The sequence below is a fragment of the Hyla sarda genome, chromosome 1, assembly GCF_029499605.1.
Source record: "Hyla sarda isolate aHylSar1 chromosome 1, aHylSar1.hap1, whole genome shotgun sequence".
Classification (NCBI taxonomy): Eukaryota; Metazoa; Chordata; class Amphibia; order Anura; family Hylidae; genus Hyla; species Hyla sarda.
In genome coordinates, this window is record NC_079189.1 from 204,391,213 (window position 1) to 204,413,712 (window position 22,500).

General features: G+C 39.4%; 1 protein-coding gene across 2 annotated transcripts in view; it reads right to left on the minus strand.

Moving 5' to 3' along the window:
- Positions 1–22,500, minus strand: part of GRID2 (glutamate ionotropic receptor delta type subunit 2) — a 1,137,650-nt gene that overhangs the window by 526,718 nt on the left and 588,432 nt on the right. For both annotated transcript variants that reach the window (XR_008891518.1, XM_056567543.1), the window contains exon 5: positions 10,754–10,807. Coding sequence is in view for 1 of the 2 variants with exons in the window: in XM_056567543.1 (XP_056423518.1) it covers positions 10,754–10,807 (54 nt within the window). In the remaining variant the exon portion in view is untranslated. The remainder of the gene's footprint in view (positions 1–10,753; positions 10,808–22,500) is intronic.

The following is a 22,500-nucleotide window of genomic DNA, read 5'->3' on the forward strand; positions in this document are numbered from 1 at the left end:
CAATGGTACCAATATATAGGATAGGTCATCTGCTGCCCTCCTGAAAGTAAACGGCAATGGACATTTGGCTTCAGGATAGACCAGCTCAATGGCGCTGATCAACAAGACAGGTGAATGGATAAAAGGGATTCAATGACCAGAATACAACGCGTTTCGCTGCGCATGCACAGCTTCCTCAGGCATCATGAATGCAACGTGTTTTGCTGCATATGCGCAGCTTCCTCAGGCATCATGATGCCTGAGGAAGCTGCGCATGCGCAGCAAAATGCATCGCGTTCTGGTCAATAAATCCCTTTTTTGATAAATTCACCTGTCTGGTCGATCAGCACCATTGAGCCAGTCTATCCTGAAGCCAAATCTCCATTGCAGGAAACAAGCCTGGACAGGAATAAAATGGATAAACATGTAGAAGAGCCTTACACAAAACACAATCTTTGAACCATATTGTTCAGGCAAAAAAAGCAATAGCAGAAAAAATCTTTTAATAGCCTTGGCTAATTAATTGAGGAAGCAGAACTTCCACATTCACTGGCCCTTTAAGAGTCGGCAAGCATACCGGCACTCATTGAGGAGAAGGGATGAGAACCAAAGAGGAGGAAGATGTCACTGACACTGGGAGCAGCAGAAGAACATTGTGGAAATAAACAGCTACGATGTAGGGAAGGTGGTAGTGGAGAGAAGCAATGAATAAGCATGAGCTACCATTGCATTTTATGGTCTGTAATATTTTCCAAAATATTCCATAAATGCATTACCCAATCTGAATATTAAAACTAATTTTCTTTAACTCCTTAAAGGGATACTCCGGTGGAAAACTTTTTTTTTTAAATCAACTGATGCCAAAAAGTTAGCGGCTGTATACTGCAGAGGAAATTCTTTTCTTTATGGATTTATTTTCTGTCACGACCACAGTGCTCTCTGCTGACACCTCTGTCCATGTCAGAAACTGTCCAGAGCAGAAGAAAATACCCATAGCAAACATATGCTGCTCTGGACAGATCCTAAAATGGACAGAGGTGTCAGCATAGAGCACTGTGGTCGTGACAGAAAAGAAATCCCAAAAGAAAATAATTTCCTTTGTAGTATAAAGCCGCTAATAGGTACTGGAAGGATTAAGAATTTTAAATAGAAGTAATTTACAAATCTGTTTAACTGGCACCAGTTGATAAAAAAAAAAAATTTCCACTGGAGTACGCCGTTAAAAGGGGTACTCCCGTGGAAAACTCAGGGTCAGGGTTTTTCTGTTTAGAACTTTCATTTTTTCCTCCTCACCTTTGAAAAATCATAACCATTTCAATTTTGCACCTTTTTTTTTTTTTGCGCCACCAATTCTATTTTGTAATGACATCAGTTATTTTACCCAAAAATCAATGGCAAAACAAAAAATATATATCATTGTGCGAAAAAATTGAAAAAAACAAACATTTTGTAACTTTTGAGGGATTTTGTTTCTAAGCAGTGCATTTTTCAGTAAAAATGACACCTTCTCTTTATTCTGTAGTCCATACGATTAAAATGATACCCTACTTATATCATTTTGATTTTGTCATACTTCTAGAAAAAATCATAACTACATGCACGAAAATGTATATGTTTAAAAATATCCTGTTCTGATCCCTATATTTTTTTTTTTTTTACATTTATTTATTTATATTTTTTTTTACATTTTTTTTTGCAATGTTATAGCCCCCATATGGGACTATAACATGCAGTACATTGATTGCAAACACTGATCAGGCACAAAGCAGTGAATCAATGAGCTGACAATGAGGATGCATGGAGGGACAGTGGATCTGGTAGGGTAGATAGGGACAGCTGATCCTAGCAGCTGATCGGGACATCGCGGTTTCACCGCGGTGGTCCTGATCAGCCCGGCTGAGCTGCTGTGAAGGTTTTATTTTCACTTTAGATGGGGTTATCAACTTTGATCGCTGCATCTGAAGGGTTAATACTGGGCATCACAGCGATCGGTGATGTACGGTTTTAGCCGCGGGTCTCGGCCATTGACAGACCCGATATGATGCAGGGTCACCGCATCATATGACCCCACATTATATTGCGGGAGCTGGAGCAGGACGTAAATATACATCCTGCGTTGTTAAGGGGTTAACCACTAAGGTCTGTATAATAATTAAGCTTTGTTATGGGTATTGTTTAGTGTTCTTACATGGAGCAAACATGCCTTGGGGACTGATTATAACGGGGTGCTGCGTGCAAGATCACGGGGGTCCCCAGCAGCGGGACCCCCACCATCAGGCATCTTATCCCCTATCCTGTGGATAGGGGATAAGATGTCTTAGCGCCGGAGAACCCCTTTAAGTGACAACCATTCAGCTTTTGTACAGTCAAGATATGAAAAGCCATCAAAGAACTTAAGTAGTAAAGGTATTTTAGGTTTGAAGCAACCTCAGTGTGGACCACGTTATCTTTGCTGCATCATACCCTCTGCGGGATGGTCACTGCTGGTCCCCTAGACTGGCCCGGAGTTCACTACCTCCCCTGATTAGCTTACAGCAGCACCATTATTATGAGTGTATACAGGCCCTTTATACTCCCGATAAGCCACAAACAGATTATTATCCTTTGGCTGGCAAATATAATTAAACAGTAGAATCTATATATCACTTTCTGGTTTGGCTCAATGAAACAGAAAAAACAGCATGAAATAGAAGTAAATCACAGCGCCAGTGAAGAGAATAAGTACACCCTGACATACCATTTGTCTCCTTACTGATTTTAAGCACTTTATGCTGATACTGCAATTGCAAGTGCCAGCCAAGAGGTCACAATCTCTGTTGCAAATTGCGGAACTAAAGTCTGCAGATATTTTCCTCACTTGGTCTTGCCTGGTTCAAGAAAAGATAAAGTCACCTTCACTGTCATGTAAGAAGTGTCATTTAAGCAGCATTTGGCTCCCTCTTTTAATCATCCCAGATTATGCTATATCCATTTTCAGTCAAATGAGCTGCAGCCAAGAACCAAACCCATCACTTCTCTCCTGTATTCATGCCAACATGTTCTGAAAGAACCTTGGGAGGATTTCACTACTGATGCCATTTCAAAATATGGCCAAACCAAACACTTACAATGTTTAATGCCTCGGCTCACCTAGGTCATTCGATAGGATGTTGGGAAATAGCAAATATACCAATGTATTGTACAGTGTATTTTAATTTCTATAGCATAAATTATGACTCATTTAAGACAACATGTGAGTTGAGATAATTACATTTTTGCATCTTTCTTTAGCCTATTTACTCTTTACAGGTTCTTTTAGGTACAGTAGCATGCCGCCTGTTTAGCTAAGTACATGCTTATATTCTTTATCTATGCCTCTCTGAGAACCAGTGTCAAAAGGCGAGCTAAGGTAGATCCAGTCTGTCCATGTATTAAATGGAAGGCTATTCATTTAAACGACCATGTGTAAAAGATGTCCTCATGCAGCATAAGGAAAAATTAACAGATGATGGCAACCTGTGCTAGTAAGATTAACCCGGTAAGGATTCAGGGTGCATGGGTACACCTTTGCATCTTCGTACCATTACCAGGATTTACCAGCTCGTAAGCACGCTTCAAACCCGGTGGGTCCCGACTTCTATGAGCAGTCAGGCCGATGCCCAGCATTAACCCTTTAGATGCCACAAAGTTGATTGTGGCTGGGTTAACATGCCGGCTAGCTCAGCATAGATGATAAGGACATCGATCGGTGCTCTGAAGCTCCCATCCAGCCATGACAGGCTGGAGCATCAGAGCACTGATAACACTGATCAATACTGAGCCAAAGCTCAGCATTGTACAGTGTATGCATGAAAAAGATTCCATGGTATATCCCTCTATGGGGACTAAACATTTTTTTTTTTTAAATGTGAATAAGCTCCTCCCCTAATAAAAGTTTGAATCACCCCCAAGTTCCCAATTTTTTTATTAAAATAGTGTAATCAAAATAAACATAAACATATGTGGTATCGCCACGTGCCTAAATGTTAGAATTACTAAAATATAAGGTTTGCTAAATGATACAGTCTATGGCATACATTTATAAAAAGTACAAAATTGTGAAAAAACTTTTTTTAATACATCACTCAGTACCTAATCCTAACCATGTACATAAAATTTTTATGTGTCTAGCACCTTTATACATTTTTTTATTACACTTTTAATTTAGCTCACTAGTCTGAATTCCTCTCAAAGATAGGGGGCATGGCCTCACTGTGCTGGTCTCCGCCCCCTCCCTCGTCGGTACGTAGAAGTAAAAAAGACAAATCCGCACTCACCACCGGGATCGGCGAACGGCTCTCCTATATGGAGTAGAACATCTGACCGAGACTACAGAGACAGTTTGTGCGCTCAGAGGCTATAACCGGTTATTTCGCGCATCAGCGCTTCATCCGGCCTCGGTCTTTTTTTCTTCTACGTACTGACGATATTACAAGCCTGTCCTTTACATTTATCCTAGCACCACCGCTCGGCATTAGAAAGTGTTGGCTCAATTTTGCATATGCATCCAGCTGCAAGTATTTTACCCTAAAGTTAATGTTTATTGCATTTGGTGCCTTCCTATCCACTTCACACCTCCCTCAGTATGCTGTCTGCTCACATCTCCCCTAGCATTAGCAAAACTACAACTCCCAGCTTGTCCTCATTGACAGTAGCGGGACACAAGCTGACAGTGGGAGGATTTTTCTTCCAGCTGGGAGCCCTGCGTAGCACCGTCCTGTTAGTCCGGCATCCACGAGAGCAGCAATCCAAGAGAGCGATAATTGGATGCAGCTCCCTTATATGGGCAGGGGCTGGACTAACGCTAATTGGTCCATACTTATGTCAATTACCATTACAGAGATTTGTGGGTAACACGTGACCCAAGGACCTCCTCAGGTCCTACAACATACCATAGAGGTTACTAGCATGGTCACATGACCGAAGGTCCTGCAACGCTGAACTATACATTAATATAGAATATATAATTATTAAATATATACATTTATTATCACTAAAGATAGACTTTAGGAGAGGCAACTAGGGGCTGTCCCACCTGAGGAACCCTACCTGAACGTAGTAACTCTGACTTTGGGGACCTCTACACTAGGTACAGTATGCAATACGGTACCGGGACACCACACACACACACTCACACACATATATATATATATAGAAAGAAGCAGCACACCTCAAGATGTGGGTGCTATCGGTGGAAATCCCCGGTCAGAGGATTGGAGTTAGATAAATATGCAAGAAGACCGCAGCACTCCAAGTTGTGGTGAAAAACGTGAAGAAGCGTTTATTCCCTCAAGTTCAAAAGGGGCAACGTTTCAGCTGCGTGCATGCATCCTTTATCAAGGCTTGATAAAGGCTGCATGCACGCAGCTAAAATGTTGCCCATTTTGAACTTGATGGAATAAACGCTTCTTCATGTTTTTCACCACAACTTGGAGTGCTGCAGTCTTCCTGCATATATATATATATATATATATTTATTTATTTATTTATATATATATATATATATATATATATATATATATTAAACAGGATGAGTATTTAACTCAGGGCGAGTTCCCCACGGAGCTTTCAAGGGCCACTAAGCACTCCGCAGGCATTCTGGGTAGGGGGATATGCAAATCAGCTCATTACATCACCTTCTCAGGCGATGTTCCCTGGTATCAGCTTAGCTCCAGTTACGGAATACAAAAAGCTAATCGGGATTAATGCCAAACCAGAACTCTCTCTCTCCAGAAGGAAAGAGGGACCCATCTTTCCTTCTGGAGAGAGAGTTCTGGTTTGGCATTAATCCCGATTAGCTTTTTATATTCCGTAACTGGAGCTAAGCTGATACCAGGGAACATTGCCTGAGAAGGTGATGTAATGAGCTGATTTGCATATTCCTATATATATATATATACATATATATATATATATATATATATATATACTTGTATGTGATCATATATGATATTGAGTTATTGAGTTCTAGCTGTCAATATATGTGTTACAGAGCTGGATGTGGATCCTCTGACGTGTGTGGCATATGACTCGGACCGTATTGGGGAGCAGAGTCTAAGGTGCCGCTGGTCTTCACCAGAGCCTGCCGCAAGGCAGGATTGGCTTGCTGCAGCAGGCAACACCAAGGTCGCTACCACCGACACGGCTTGACCAAAAAGGTAGCTGGGCAGGTGAGGTACCGAAGGAAGAGGCAGTAGCGTAGTCGAACATAGCAGAAGGTCAAGGCAGACGGCAAAGGTGCGTAGTCAAATAACATAGTGGGAAGATCTGAATAGACGGGTACGGCTAGGGGCACTGAAGATCTGGCAGGGAAGAGGGGGAGGTGCAGGAACTCATAGACTGGTGACAGGTGTAGGACATAATCATGGACGCACTGGCCCTTAAAATTTTAGAGCTCAGGCGCGCGTGCCATAGGGAACATGCACGCCGGAGCTGAGACACAGTGGAGGCAGCCAAGGAGCGTGCTAAGTGAAGGGCTGGGATTCGCATGCGGGCATGTCCCGCAATGCGAATCCCAATCCCGCCGACAACCGGGGAGAGAGGGACAATGCGCTTGCAGCCTGTGTGTGCGGCCGGAGTGCGAAGTGTAACAATATGTTTATATTTTTCATTTGATAAGAAATAAGTACTTGATTGTGAAAAACTGATACAATGGATAAGATATAGTTGGGGACAAACAAAGACAAGGTTTATAATGCTGCCACTACCATGCTTCTCTGTAAGGATGATTTTGGGTTGATAATTGCAGTGCATGGGTTTCTCCAGAATTAAGGCCTAAACGTTCAGTCTTGGTTTCAGGGAATTTTGTTTCTCACAGTCTAAGAGTCAAATTCACACTACAATTAGATTAAATATCACTAGCAGGTCAAATCAATTTTCATTTACAACAAGTCTGTTTGGACAGACACAAGAGACCATTTTCCTAGTGATACTGGCAGAGTAGAAATCATATTGACATAAAAGGTAACCTTTATTATGAATTGTATAAAAAAAACTGTGATGTAGAGTTTCTATTTTAAAATTCCCCTGCTCTAGATCTCATTTGTTAAGCACCTCACTCTCTTCCTAATTCCTGATTGTCATACCCCAGGACTGGGGCCCAAATCCACCATCACTAACCATATTGTGGCTGATATTGATAAAAGGTCCCAGACTATGGTGTAAAAGTCTTGGATGTATGGACTCACTGGTGCAATTCTCAGATGCCAATACATTAAATGAGGACTATATAAATACACATATTTGTCCACAGACTAACAGACCTCCTCTGGGAGAGTGCCCTTATATGTAGCAGTCAGCTCAGGTAGACTATTGTGCATATACAGTATGTCAGCTGACATTATTGTATGCACGTGCACTAACGGATAAACCCTTTGGGGGAGATTTATCAAAACCTGTCCAGAAGAAAAAATGCTGAGTTTCCCATTGCAACCAATAAGATCGCTTCTTTCATTTTTCAGAGGCCTTTTCAAAAATGAAAGAAGCAATCTGATTGGTTGCTTAGCAACTTTTCCTCCTGGTTATGATAAATCTCCCCCTTTGTCTCTCTAAGGTCAGCTATACTGGCCACAGAAAACATTCAGTTGTGCCGCTATTTTCTGCAGTCTGTCAACTGATAGTAAATGCTTTCATACATGTGCAAGGTATTGATGCGATGTAGTCGCTATCTAATCATGTGCAGACAGTATTTTAAAGTCGCTGATCTATAGATGGCTGTCAGCGTGCATGGCTGAACATACCCACAAAGAGGCTGGGTGGTCGGTAACCACAAGTTCATGTGCATACACAATCTAACACCAACATGAATGCCATTACGCACGCTAACAACCAAACAATCAATTTCCGTGGAAACAGACATAGTCTGTCAACTAACAGCACCGTGTACATTCACTCCCACACATAAGAAATGCTAGATTAGATATGGTAACTGTGTAAACATAGTTTAAGAGCAGCAGGCTAGCCCTGTGCCGTGTTGCTATCCATGTAGTCAGTACTCAATTTTTTTGTATTCTTCTTTAGATCTGTGCCTCCACACAATCAACAAATTCCCTTTCACTATATGGAAGGGGTAATCGTAAAGAAAGGGATGAAGACAACACCAGAACAATTAGCATCTAGGGATAGAAAGGTAGACCACATAAAAGTAGTTAGATAACTTTATATTCCAATATATGTTACTTTACTGTCCAGTCGGTACAGACAGGAAGTGCTGGTGACACTGATGGCAACCATACTTACCTTTTACTTACCTACATTTTCCAAAAAGCTTTTAGGTGTTCAGTTATTAAAGGAAAACTGTCATCAGTGTCTCCTGCACTAACCTGTTGGTAGAGGAGTGTAGTGCGGGTGACATTGATGACAACCATACTTACCTGATCTCATTCCTCTGTATCTTCCATTGCGGGGCCAACTATGAGCATGGGCAGTGCTTTGTGACATAACCACTTCTCCTTCTCTGCTGAGTCCCGCTGCTAGCAAACGAAAGCAGTGACGTCACAAAGCTCTGCCCATGCTCCAAGTCAAACCCGGAATGGAATATACAGAGGAAGATAGTGGGAGAACCCCAGCACAGAACGGGACCAGGTAAGTATGGTTGTCATCAGTGTCACCTGTACCGACATGTCAGTGCTGGTGAAATTGATGTTAGATTTCCTTTAAAAATATGTTTCAGTGCTGGACAACCCGTTTCATGACAAAGTATATATATATATATATATATATATATATATATATATATATATATATATATATATATATATATATATATATTGTTTTTTATTATTATTAAATTTTTTATTTTTATCCATAAATCTATGAACTGATCCATAAACATTGATTTTTGCCTAGTGGATAATACAAGCAACAACAATGTTTCTCTTGTATGTCCAGATCCATTTTACTAGTAGATGTACAGCAGTGTATTTGTTATTCAGCTGCTCTGTATTGCAGCTTTTTGTAAACAAACCAATATAAAAGTTGCAGTATACTTAAATTCCCTGAAATAAGCATTACTGTAGTGGATGCAGGGGTTGCAGTTAGATCGAGCTCTGGAACCAAGAAATCTTTATTGTCCCACATGAGTGGCTATTCCAAAAAATGAGGCATGATAGGTCGGGGTCCTGAAGCTTTAGGGTAGGGTCACCTGTAATGCATGTGCAGCATATTTGACGCTGCAGATATGCTACTGCCTGTCCCTAGAGTGTGCTTCCAACTGTGCCCGTGTCTCCTGCTCACAGCAGCAATCTGCCGCTATGAGCAGACACAGAGGGAGCTGTGAGTCACGCGCGTGCATGCCCAGTGTACTCCAGACATCGCGGCCACTCTCAGCCTAGCTCAGGGAGCAAGGGGAGCAGCCACGATGTCTGGAGAGGTGCACATCCGTGTACGACTTGCAGCTCCCTCTGTGATTGCTCATAGCAGCGGATTGCTGCTGCAAGCAGGACACACGGGCACAGCTGGAGGCACACTATAGGTATGGGCAGTAGCACATCCGCAGCCTCAAATACACAGCAGCTACATGTGACCCTACCCTTAAACCTTTCACATAAATTTTTCACTTCCAAGTAAAACTACTCAAACTCTTAAGATTACACTATAGCTAGTATGTGGCAAAATATTATTTTATTGGCTCTTTTTTTTTTTTTTAGAATAAGGTCTCGTTCTCGGTCTCGTTAGAGTAAGGTCACAATTTTTGCCTCCTAGGCACGGATACATAAGGAAAATGTCAAAATGGCATGCCGACGTGTCCATTCATTTCAATGGTCTGAGCAAAGTCAGATAGTCACTTTGTTTGAATCATGTACCGAGCACATACAAGTTTTGGTTTGGACCGAGAAACGTGGCTTGCAGCAATTTGCAGTCTGAGCCAAAACTCAAATATGTTGGGAAAAAGACCCGAACATAGTCACTAGCTGACGATGTTCAGATCATATAAATAAATGAGGCCTGTGTCGTTTTGGACACTCAAATCATGGTGCAAATCTAGCCTTAGCAATATTCAACAGAATTGTATGAAAAGTTGTTTTAGAGGGGATGCTTAAAATATTTCCTTAAGTCAAAGTTTTCTTATATTTTAAAGGATAACATTAAATCCTAATCTAAATCTATATAATACACAAATGGCTAAATAAAAAAATGTGGTTATTTTGGTTAATCAGGCATTGATTGAAAGGGTAGGTAACATGTCCAGTGCCTCTTCTCTTCCATACAAACAGAAGAATATAAGTATTAGCATCTCTGAACTTTTTTCAAATAAAAAAGACTGTTGTAATATGTTGACGGTGATCACAGCCTCTTTTCTCATTTTCTATAGACAAGAAGCTGACACTAAAGATTGAACCTGTATTCTGAGGTAGATTCCAGAAGGAGTTGGCATGGGAAATTTGGTTATCTTGCACCTTCTCTCCTCTATTGCTGAAACCGAACCTGCTTTTTGCAATTTGAGCAATTTGGATAATAGGATTATATCAGGGAATTAGTTCTAACCTTTCTTGAGCCCTATCTTCTAATACAATTAAATTTGACTTATTTCAATAGTTTTCATTAGTATACTTTTAAGAGAATAAAGCTACCCAGAAGGCAGGTTACACATTCCATTACTTTGAAATATCACCTCTTAATTTACCAGTCAATTATTTAGTTGCTGTTCTGAAAACCAAAATCAAAATATGCTTTGCAAAGTTGCACTCAATTTAAGAATGCCCTGCTGTATGCAAATAGGATTAACACTTTACAATAACATTAAAACGCCAATTACCTCATTTATAATGATCCAGTGACAGTCAAAGGCGACCAAATTAGTTTCAACGACCTGAAAAAGGAAAACAATGAGTCTGAGTCAGCACACAGTATAAGCGGGGTGCATTCAATCATGCAAAAGCAGTCAGAAAAAAAATCTCTTGTCATTCAGTTTTAGTTATACAACCTTTACAATATGCTGTCATGTATTCATTTTTCTTCATAATTAGACACTGAAAACTAACTAGAATGGGGAAGAAGCCCATTTAAAGACATACAACAAATAGCATTTCCAATAACTAGAGTTTGTTGCAATTAACATGTAATATGTCATTACAAATGGTCATTCAAAAATATGCAAAGTTTAAATATGTGTTTTATTAATGCAAAACTCTCTTAAAGGGTTCTCTTATTTTCCAAATATAAAACAATATAGTTTCAAATTTCAGAGCTCACCTTGTTAGCTTTTTTTTATGAAGGTTAAATGTCTCTTTATCACATCTTATTAGCTGACACAGAGAACTCAATGTACATCCAGGTAAACCCTACAAAAAGATGTGCCGTTCCACCATAAGCTCATCTCCCCTAATGGCTTCCCAGCCGTAAGCCGAAAACAGGCAAAGCAAATAGGTTACTCTTACAATTTACCATTTGTATAACTCACATTGAGTTAGGCAGATTGTCTAGGAAGCCATTAGGGGAGATGGAAATACCCCTTTAACTCTTAATCCTAGGGCTGCCTATAGAAATTTTATTACACTTTACTTCCCAAATACACAGATTAATTTTGTTGGCTATTTTAAGAGAGGTGCAGAAAGTGGCTGGAAGGAACCCTTAGCTCATAGTATACCAGGTAAAATAACATAATTAAATATGGGTTAAGGGACAGAGAAGATGAGCAATATGTCTAAATGTAGTGTAAGTGTAGTGTAGTGTAAGTGTAGCCCTCTATACACCGCCCCTTGACATTTTATACCCTATCCAAAGGTCCAGCCGATGGGACCCCCGCTATCTCCATGCAGTCATCTGGCTTTCTGAACATTATTTTGTATTTGGGCGGTGTTGGTTGTGATGGCATGCCAAGTCCCCTCACGACGTCATACCACGCCCCCTCCATTCATGCCATCATGGATGATATCTTTCCCATATTGCTTCTTACTACCCAATGGATGGAATTTTCCATTTAAAATAATATATACTGAATAGCTACAGTATATGCTACATGGGGTTGTAGTTAAGTTTCTATGTTGGTCAAAAGTTACTTTAAGGGTAGGGTCACACGTGCCATATTTTGCTGTTCATTTTGCAGCATATTTTGCAGCATATTTTCTACATCAGATTTTGCTACCCATGACTTCAATGGGTGGAAAAATATGCAGGGGCAAATACGCTGCAAAATACGGCACATGCGATCCAACTCTTAAACATAATTTAAAGCAAATGTGTAATCAGAAAATTATCTCTTATTTAAATCATGTTTGGTATGTTTAACATATTTTTAAGAATTTTAGGAGATATTTTTTCCAATCTTCCATATACATGTACTAGAACATATTGAAAAGTATAGTTGTGTATGTTTATATGAAAATAAATTGTACAGAAACACTTCAACTATGTCTTTTTTTCCTCTTATTATTCTAATTACATACCTTAATGATGCAGTTTTGTGTTGTAGTCCCAAAATATTTGAAGCACTATATCATATTTAAAAGCATGAAATGCTTTGCCATTGCAATGCATTCTGATATGCCAATATGTGACAAATATTTTATGAAGAAGGATTATATGAGCTTGAGGCTTAGAGACTAATCACTTGAAGAAAACGGTAGGAAGCATCTGTAATAATCTTTTGTCTAGAAGACAGTGTATTTATTTGCATTAGTGATACGGATGGTAATACATAACAATGCATTTATCACCATTACCGCTAATCAATACTGATCATCAGGATATCTTAAACAGAAAACAGCAGATGCGATTAGTTGTCAGATCCTATTGAGTATAGATATTCCGGAAAGATATTCCAGCAAGTTAAAGTTACTCGTGTAAAGCCTACAAATGTTTTCCAGCCTTTGTCATTCACGACTTGGAATTTATAATGAGCTGACATCCTGCTATGTTATTAAGTTTAATTCTATTTAAATCTATTTCACTGAGAAGGAATACTACATTGAAAGGATTATCTCACTTTCAAGTGTTTTCTAGATGGTAAAATGAAATAGACTTTTGAATGTAATATAAAAAAGGAACAGGGGAGACCATTTTAAAGTTACACTGTTACCTAATAATAATACCATAGACAGGAAAGTTCTAGGTTTAGTTAAAAAATAATAATATTGTGTGCAACCTGATTCATTTGAATAAATTAAATAATTGCACTTAACATAACCAAGTTAACAAATTAATTGTTTTCAGTTGATAAGAATGAATATTATTGTAATAGAAGTCAAATATCTGATTTACTATATATATATATAATTGTTATTGTTATTTGGCTTTTCTATATCAATTGTGTCCAGTACTAAAATAGTGGCACAGCAAGCATCAGCTAGGCTTATAAGTCCTCCCCTTTTGACACTAGACATTGAGGACATTGAGCATGTCTACCTAAACCAGTCTAATATAAATGCTGCTGTGACCACAGGACAATATTACATAATAAGCTCTAAAAAGCTCTAGTAAACCCTAATCAAAGGCCAAATCCCCAACATACAGTTCTGGCTGTACCTTTCAAAGCTGTCATTTTCGCATATACTATCCTAAAAGTCATCTTCCAAGTCATATAGGCAGGTCGTAATTCCCTGTTCTGGTAACAACTATTTTTGTCCATCTACTTCTGCAGTAAAAACAAATCACAGGATGGGAGAATGTCTACCTTGTTTCTAGTATAATGCTACTCAACAACTTAGTGAAATGCAAATGAAATGAAGTGTGCAACTTGTAGGGGAATAACACAAATAAACATTAGACAGCCTTCAACGGTTATAGGCTTTAGTTGAGAATAATGTAGAGGTTCTTGTGTATGCCCTGTGCTTACCTATTTGAGTTCATGTGGCATGCATTAGTTTTCAGACACCTTGATTCTATTGTAAAACAGAAATTATTTTCTTGTGCCTACATTTCCCATAAATCCTCTGGCTTTGCAGAGAGAGTGGGTGGTATAATTCACCTAATAAGACCAATGTAATCACCTGGCTAAACTTCAGCTGCCAGGCTTCAGGCTTTGTTCACATGTTACTGCATTTATGACACATTTGCATAGCATTTTGGCTGTGTTTTAGCGTTAATTTAAAAAAAATTGCTGAAAAAATGAAAAGTTTTTGCAAATTTTTTACTGTGGTTTTGGGAAAATCACAACAAAAATGAAATAAAAGCCAGCAAAAATGTGACATGTGAAAACAGGCTCAGGGAAGGTGTAGAACTACTATAAATCCTGATCCTATAGCGTTAGCAGCAGCAGTATACAAATGGAGCAGGGAGGGAATGGGTCTGGGAGCTGCCAGAAGAATCTGAGGTGATAATGTCATCCTGTAGTTGACAGAAAGCCAGCTCACTCAGGTTTGACTTGTGATCACATGACCCAGTTACAGTAATGAAACATATGAATTCAGTTGTGCTGGAATAAAATAAACTGTAGGACTAGTGATGGTGAGCGTGCATGATATAAGCAAAAAAACAAACTGGAGTGCTTCTTCAATTTCAGATTAGAAACTTACTTATTGAGGTTCATGCTTTATACTAAGAAGCATTTGAGTGGATCCCTTGGTATTACTATTTTTAAGGTATTGATTTTATTATTTATATTGTCTATATTTTCTCTCTTTTAGTCTTATTTGTATTTTGATTATTTTTATCTCTAAGAATAAGCTAATGTAGAAGTATATTTATTGGAGGTGTAAGCTCGTTGCCGTTTCTTCCCGTTTTCTTCTAATGTAGGACAAAGTTGTTAAACATTACATGTATCTAAATAATTTACATATTGTCCTTATTATAGGTGTATGAGCTAATATAATAGTGGCCTTTGGGAAAGTCTAATAATAAAATAGCCTGTACTGCAGAAAAGGCTATATTGTCCAGATATTGGCAATAAACAGTATTTAATGCATCCCCAGGCATTCTCTGTACAGGTATAATAAGATTAAGTGGAAGAGAAGCTGAGAAGATCATATTTACATGCAAATTCCCTTTTAAATGGCATTACAGATGTCCGCAGGCTTCTCCTTATAGTGTGTAAGAGCTGTTACCTGTTACCTTTGCCTGTGGTGAATGTAATGTCCACTGGATTTTTCTTTTGTAGTCAGCTGTCATTAACTATAAGAGCACTTTCTTTTCATACAGTTGAAAGCTCTCTATATTAAGGAATACTTCTTTATTGTATCGGCCAGGACTTGAGGACCTTATCATTCTCACACAATTTGCCCTCCATTTTTTAGCACTAAGAAATGTAGATGTGCCTAATAAATGCATTTATCATACATTAAGTTTAGAAAATGAATATCTTAAATAAAATCACTTTTATTTCAGGGAGAGACAGCACACATTTTTCAAAAAAGCCGGAAATATGTTTCTTAAATAGTTTTATACAATCTCATATAGCAATTGAGTCTTCCAGTATGCAGGGATGTTTTTAAACCCCATGATCCATTTTTTCCCCCTCAGAATTACAATATTGTTTCTCCATTTACTCTAAACCTTAAGTTTTTATAATGTTTATTCTAGGTAGTTATTTAACCCCTTCCTGGTCTGTGCGGTAAGTGTACAATGCAGCAAGAAAAAAGTAAACTCAGTATCGTAGATTCATGGTGCTGGGCTGGTGCTCCATGGGCTCAGAAGGTGAGGCCACAGAATTGGCAATGGTTGACAGTGGAAACAGGCTGTCATAAACAGCCAAGCTTCCACTGCAACTGAGGCCAGAGTGAGATTGGATCTGGGCAGATTAACCCATTTAATGCTACAGTCTTTGGTAACTGCAGAATCTAGAGGGTTCACAGGAGGAGAGGGCTCCCCCAGTAGCGTAGCCTATTGACAAACACACAATGAATGCAATCACAGGATTGGATGGCTGCCATGGCAGCTGGAGACTAAAACATTGCTTCTGGGCCTTTAATGTACTGAGGTCTGAGAGACACAACCACAGGCATGGTCTTTCTGTGACAGTGTAACTGACAGGTACCAAATTACTGCAGTGTGCTGTACCAGTTATACCAGTGATCAGATGAAAAAAAAATTAAATATATATATATTGCCACATCCAATATAAAGTAATTTAATATTGCAGAAAAAAAATATGATTGATATTGGTGTTTTTCTAAGGTCTCGCCCTATGAAACCATCCTCCATGTTTCACATGCTGGATGTAAGATCTGTGTGTGCAAGAGCCTGGAGTTTGCTCTGGAAGCTCTGATTTCTCTTTACAATTGTACACAGCCCATTGATTCTGCACTTTAAACTATTAAACTGCCCTTTGTGTACCTTCATACATATGTCTCCATCAACAGCCTCTGTAATTTGCCCTCCATGTATGCCCTCCCAACTCTCTACACTCTGAAATGTTGTATATATACTAATTTCCCTCCCACTGCTATAGTTAACTCTGAGAAGGGAAACAAGAAGAAGAAAACCAGTAATACAGATATTTTTCTTACTCAGAAAGACAGCCTCAAACAACATTCAGCAGAAGTTATTGATAGGAGATTTCTAATGAAGCCTGGTTAGAACAGTATGATACATAACATAAAAAATTCTCAGGTAGAAAACTATTACCTATACAAAAAATTTGTCTTTAACAAATTTCTATAGTAAGACTGGGAAAAGCTCAATGGAGAAGCAGTCAGTACTATTGCCCTGTAACTGACAGATTATAAAACACACACAACAGATAGAACAAGGAATTCCATTTCTTGTGTGGTTAATACTTTAACGCTCTTCTGTAGCTGCTACAGAGTGTAACAAGTCTGATCTATGAGTTCAGCTTCTTGTGTACAAAAGAGCAAAAGGGCTCTGCCTGGTGTCAACAAATTTCACAGCAATTATCTACTGGTTGACAGTAAAATAGAGGATAATAAGGATATATGTATGTGGGTAGGTGAGAAACGGGAAGCATGTAATTAACCGGGAACGCAAATGGTTCGCATTGCAGGCTTTTTCTGCAGTGTTTTCACAAGAATTAATGCTAGACAAATTTAATGCTATAGAATAGTACAACTGCGCTTCTTGTTACTTCAGAAGTTCAACACAGTTAATATGGGTCTCATGGGACTACATAGCGAATGTTCTACAGTTCTGAATTTGCAGCATGTTGACCCACAGAAAACAATACTGGCTTTAACTACTGACATTCCAAATGTATTTCATAAAATGAAGGCAAGAGATACCTAATAAGTCACAACATAAAACCCCTCAAAACCTCCTAAATAACCCGTGGTTAGCCCCTGTTAATCCCAACACCCCATGATGCAAATTTACATTATCCTGCTAAGTTACACAGTTCAACAATAGTGATGGCTGTGGTCATCAACATCAGTAAATCAATACCAATAGTGCCGATCACAGCATTATAAGAAGATAGAGGCAGTCTTTTACCCCTTAAGGACCAGGCCATTTTTCATTTTTGCACTTTAGTTTTTTCCTCCTCACCTTCTAAAAATCATAACGCTTTACATTTTTTCACCTACAGACCCATATGAGGGCTTGTTTTTTGTGCCACCAATTTTACATCAATCATTTCACCACAAAATCTACGCGAAACCAGAAAAAAATATTTGTGGGGAAAAAACGAATGCTCTTTTGTAACTTTTGAAGGCTTCCAATTCTACGCAGTGTACCTTTCAGTAAAAATTACACTTATCTTTATTCTGTACGTCCATACGGTTACAAGGATATCTTATATCTAATTTATATAGGTTTTATTTAATTTTACTACCTAAAACAAATTATAGCTACAGTACATGCACCAAAATTAGTATGTGTTTTCTGACCCCTATAACTTTTTATTTTTCCGTATACTGGGATGTATGAAGGCTCATTTTTTTGTGCCATGATCTGAAGTTTTTAATGGTACCATAGTTGTTTTGATGGGACTTTTTGATCGCTTATAATAAATTTTCTTAGGGTACACAAAGGGACCAAAAATATGCAATTTTGGACTTTGGTATTGTTTTACGTAAACACCATTAACCGTGCAATTTAATTAACATTATATATTTTTATATTTTGGACATTTGCGCATGCGATGATGCCACATATGTTTATTTTTATTTTGTTTACATATTTTTTTATATTGAATTTAGGAAAAGGGGGTGATTCAAACTTTTAATATGGAAAGGGTTAATGGGTGTTTTTTTAAAACTTTTATTCAACTTTTTTTTTTTATACTTTACTTAGTCCCCTTAGGGGACTTTTAGGAGGAATCATTAGATTCCTCATATAGATCAATGGAATTCCATACAACTCCATTGATCTGTGTGCTCTGTGCTTGATTGATAAAGCCTGGTTCAGCCAGGCTCTATCAATCACAGAGCCTGGACCAGCATAGGAAAAGAGGTAAGCCCTCCGGCTACCTCTAAAGTTGATCGCCCCGCCCACCCCTGCCTCCAGGGACTGGTTAAAGCTTTTTTTAGACGCCACTGTCAGCTTAGGCAGCGGCGATTTAAACGGTTAATAGCTGTCCACGGCAATCGCGGCATGTTGGCTAATAACGGTGGCCCCTGGCTACAGTCAGGAGCCTGCGCCATATCTTAGTTGCCGTCTCAGGATGAGCCGTCTCGTCCTTAGATGAAAACCGGTTAAACACTTAACTAGACTTACCAAGACATTTAAAGTGAGTTCCTTGGACCTACTAACCCTATCATCTCAAAGCATTGCCCCCAACATCAATTATCTCTTATATGTTGGAGGATCAGATATATACTTGGTGGCTTAGTGTTTTTTTCTTTCTGGTAACAACCAAACCCTTGCATTTTGTATTCCCTGGCTCAGGTGATAAGAGCTGGAGCTGCACTTGCCATCCAACTGTCTAGATACTGGAGTCACTGTAGACCCTGGGTATTAGGAGATTAGAGGACTAGCAGTACAGTAACTCTGATGTTCTTTAGTGACAGCAAGCATGGGTATTGATAAAAGTCGGGACCTAAACCCACTCCATATTTCCCAAGCATGCATTTGCCGTTCATGTATGGCTGTTACGCCGAGCGCTCCGGGTCCCCGCTCCTCCCCGGAGCGCTCGCAGCGTTCACCTTGTCGCAGCACCCCGGTCAGACCCGCTGACCGGGAGCGCTGCATTAATGTCACCGGCAGGGTTGCGAACCGCTCGCGGTTCGCATCCCAGTCTCCTTACCCGTCCTGTCCTCCGTCGGTTCAGTCCCGGCGCACGCGGCCCCGCTCCCTAGGGCGCGCGCCCGCCGGCTCTCTGCGATTTAAAGGGCCAGTGCGCCTCTGATTGGCGCCTGGCCCAATTAGTGAATACACCTGTGTCCATGTCTATATTACCTCACTTCCCCTTCCCAGCACCGCCAGATCTTGTTGCCCTTGTGCCAGTGAAAACGTCCCTTGTATGTCCCAAACCAGTGTTCCAGACCCTCTGCCGTTGCCCCTGACTACGATCCTTGCTGCCTGCCCTGACCTTCTGCTACGTCCGACCTTGCTCTTGCCTAATCCCTTGTACCGCGCCTATCTCAGCCGTCAGTTGGGGTTGAGTCGCTATCGGGTGGAACGACCTGGGGGTTACCTGCCGCTGCAAGTCCATCCGGCTTTGCGGCTGGCTCTGGTGAAAACCAGTAACCCCTTAGACTCCGTTCCCCTGGTACGGCCCACGTCATCACCCCACTGACACAGAGGATCCACCACCAGTATCCTCACAGTATCCGGATCCTGACAATGGCAAATGTTGGCAAGAGGTTAGTAGTAGTGTTGAGCGGCATAGGCCATATTCGAATTCGCGAATATTCGCGAATATATGAACGAATATTCGTCATATATTCGCGAATATTCGCATATTTGTTATATTCTCGTTGTATTTTCGCATATGCGGAAATTCGCATATGCGAAAAGTTACATGTGGGAAAATTAGCTTATACGAAATTAGCGTACGCGAAAATTCGCATATACGAAAATGCGCATATGCTAATTTTCGCATATGCGCATTTTCGTGTATGCGAATTTTCGCATATACGAATTTTCGCACGCCAGTCTCACACAGTAGTATTACAGCCTTCTTTACACCACACAAGCTGGAAGCAGAGAGGGGTGATCACTGTGATGTGTACTGTGAAGAAAAAAAAAAAAACGAATATTCGTAATTACGAATATATAGCGCTATATTCGCGAAATTCGCGAATTCGCGAATATGCGATATTCGCGAATAATATTCGAATTGCGAATATTCGCGAGCAACACTAGTTAGTAGTAAAGTAGGGCAAGAAATATACGTTGCACCGAATACCTATATATTTGCTTTGTGTGTCCACTTTTGTATTCATTCCAAGTAGACAGAAGGTTGTAGGATTTTGAAATAACCCATTTAGTGGCATTGACCTTAAATTGCGGTATGGAACCATATGATACTCTTGTAGTACAGCCTAGACAGTGCAGTACAAAAGCACATGTACTTATTTCATGTGCATTGCTCTATATACAGTACAGTGAGTCAGGACACCAGTCCCCCATGAGAATTAGTAATAGAAACCAAGACCTTTAACTAGGAATGAGCACATGAATTAAAAAAAAAAAAATCAGATTAAACTTCTGGCGAGTCCCTGAACCTGTACACTGAGAAGCTAGGTATAAACTGTCTGCCTTGGCACGCAATTCATATTTATTGTGAATGTGTTGGGCTATCCAGAGGTATTCTATGATGCTGTACACATCACTGCTTACTCATATTTACTGGGTCAGGCATACTATACCTGGAACAGCAAATGTTAACTGAACAGTGAGGCATACAGTGTATTCCTCGTGCTTAGTTAATGTACGAGAGAAGAGAGTCCTGCTGTTACACAGAAAGTCCTGCTCCTGTACATACTGAGTGATGAGGTTAACTTCATATACCTTACTAGTGTTGAGCGGCATAGGCCATATTCGAATTCGCGAATATTCGCGAATATATGGACGAATATTCGTCATATATTCGCGAATATTCGCATATTCGTTATATTCCCGTTTTATTTTCGCATATGCGAACATTCGCGTATGCGAAAACTATCATATGTGCATATTGGCATACACAAAATTAGCATTCGCGAAAAATTCGCATATACGAAAATTAGCATATGCTAATTTTCGCATATGCGAATTTTCGTACGCCAGTCTCACACAGTAGTATTACAGCCTTCTTTACACCACACAAGCTGGAAGCAGAGAGGGATGATCACTGTGATGTGTACTGTGAAAAAAAACAAAAAAAAAACGAATATTCGTAATTACGAATATATAGCGCTATATTCGCGAAATTCGCGAATTCGCGAATATGCGATATTCGCGAATAATATTCGAATTGCGAATATTCATGAGCAACACTATACCTTACCACTGAGTTGATATTTATTGTACCAAATGTAGAGCACTGTGTACATCGCCATCTATTTATAGAACATTCACTGGGCCACACACTCTAAATATATTGCCTCGCTGCTTGACCTGTTTTCTCCGGTCCTTACAGAGCTGGAGTCTGGCAAAGCCAAGCTCCCGTGATCACCCGCACAGAGACCTGGGCCAGCTTACTCTAAACAAGCTGTAAAAAGGTGTATGGGTTGTCACTAGGGAATTTAAATTCCCATGGTGCTACTTTATCTCTGAGGACTATATGTGAGTCAAATAGCACACTACACTACATTTGGAATATTTCTAAAAACTGAAAAATGAGGCTAATATTAATTGTTAGTGTTGCAAATTTTACCTTTACTTTGCTTTCATTTCTGCGACAAAGCAAACTTTTTAAATGCTTTGGGCATGCGTTTAAAAAAATAGGGGATTTCTACTAAATAGTGCCTTTAAAGCCACTTCAGATCAAAATTAGTGGCTAAAATTATGTTTTAGAAATTTTCTTAAAAACAAGCTAATTCCCAAATCTTCTTACATTCAAAAGAAATGTAAGGATGTTTCCATAATAAAGTAAATATCACAAAAAATCTGAATGACTTGGATAGCACTCCAGATCTGTTCCCTGAAGTCAAAGTAGGCTGTACCACTTGAGTGGCTGAATAGAGCATTACAGGGCATTAAAACATTTCATGGTCCAAAATGATAAGTCCATTTGGAATTTGGATGCCTACACTACCTGTTTGGTGGCATGCTGCTCCGTATTAAGTACAGAAATGAGAAAGCCTGATTATACATTTACATAGTCGAAAGAAAGCAGGTTATCATGTTTATGCAATGCAGGTCTTAGGTTAATATAAAGGTAGACCACTGTGTGCATTTATTTTGGTTAGAGGTGAATGAGTCACTGAAGTGGTTGGACGTAAATCAGAATGTGGTTTAGACATTATCCAGTGAGGACTGACAATATGTAAATAATAAGCAATACATACAAATAATTTTTATTTTACACGTTTCTGCTTCCTAGTGTTTCCAAATTAAACTGAAAGCTTACTTAAAGGGGTAATCAACTGGTGCCAGGAAGTTAAACAGATTTGTAAATTACTTCTATTAAAAAATCTTAATACTTCCAGTACTTATCAGCTGCTGTATACTACATAGGAAGTTCTTTTCTTTTTGAATTTATTTTCTGTCTGACCACAGTGCTCTCTGCTAACACCACTGTCCGTGACA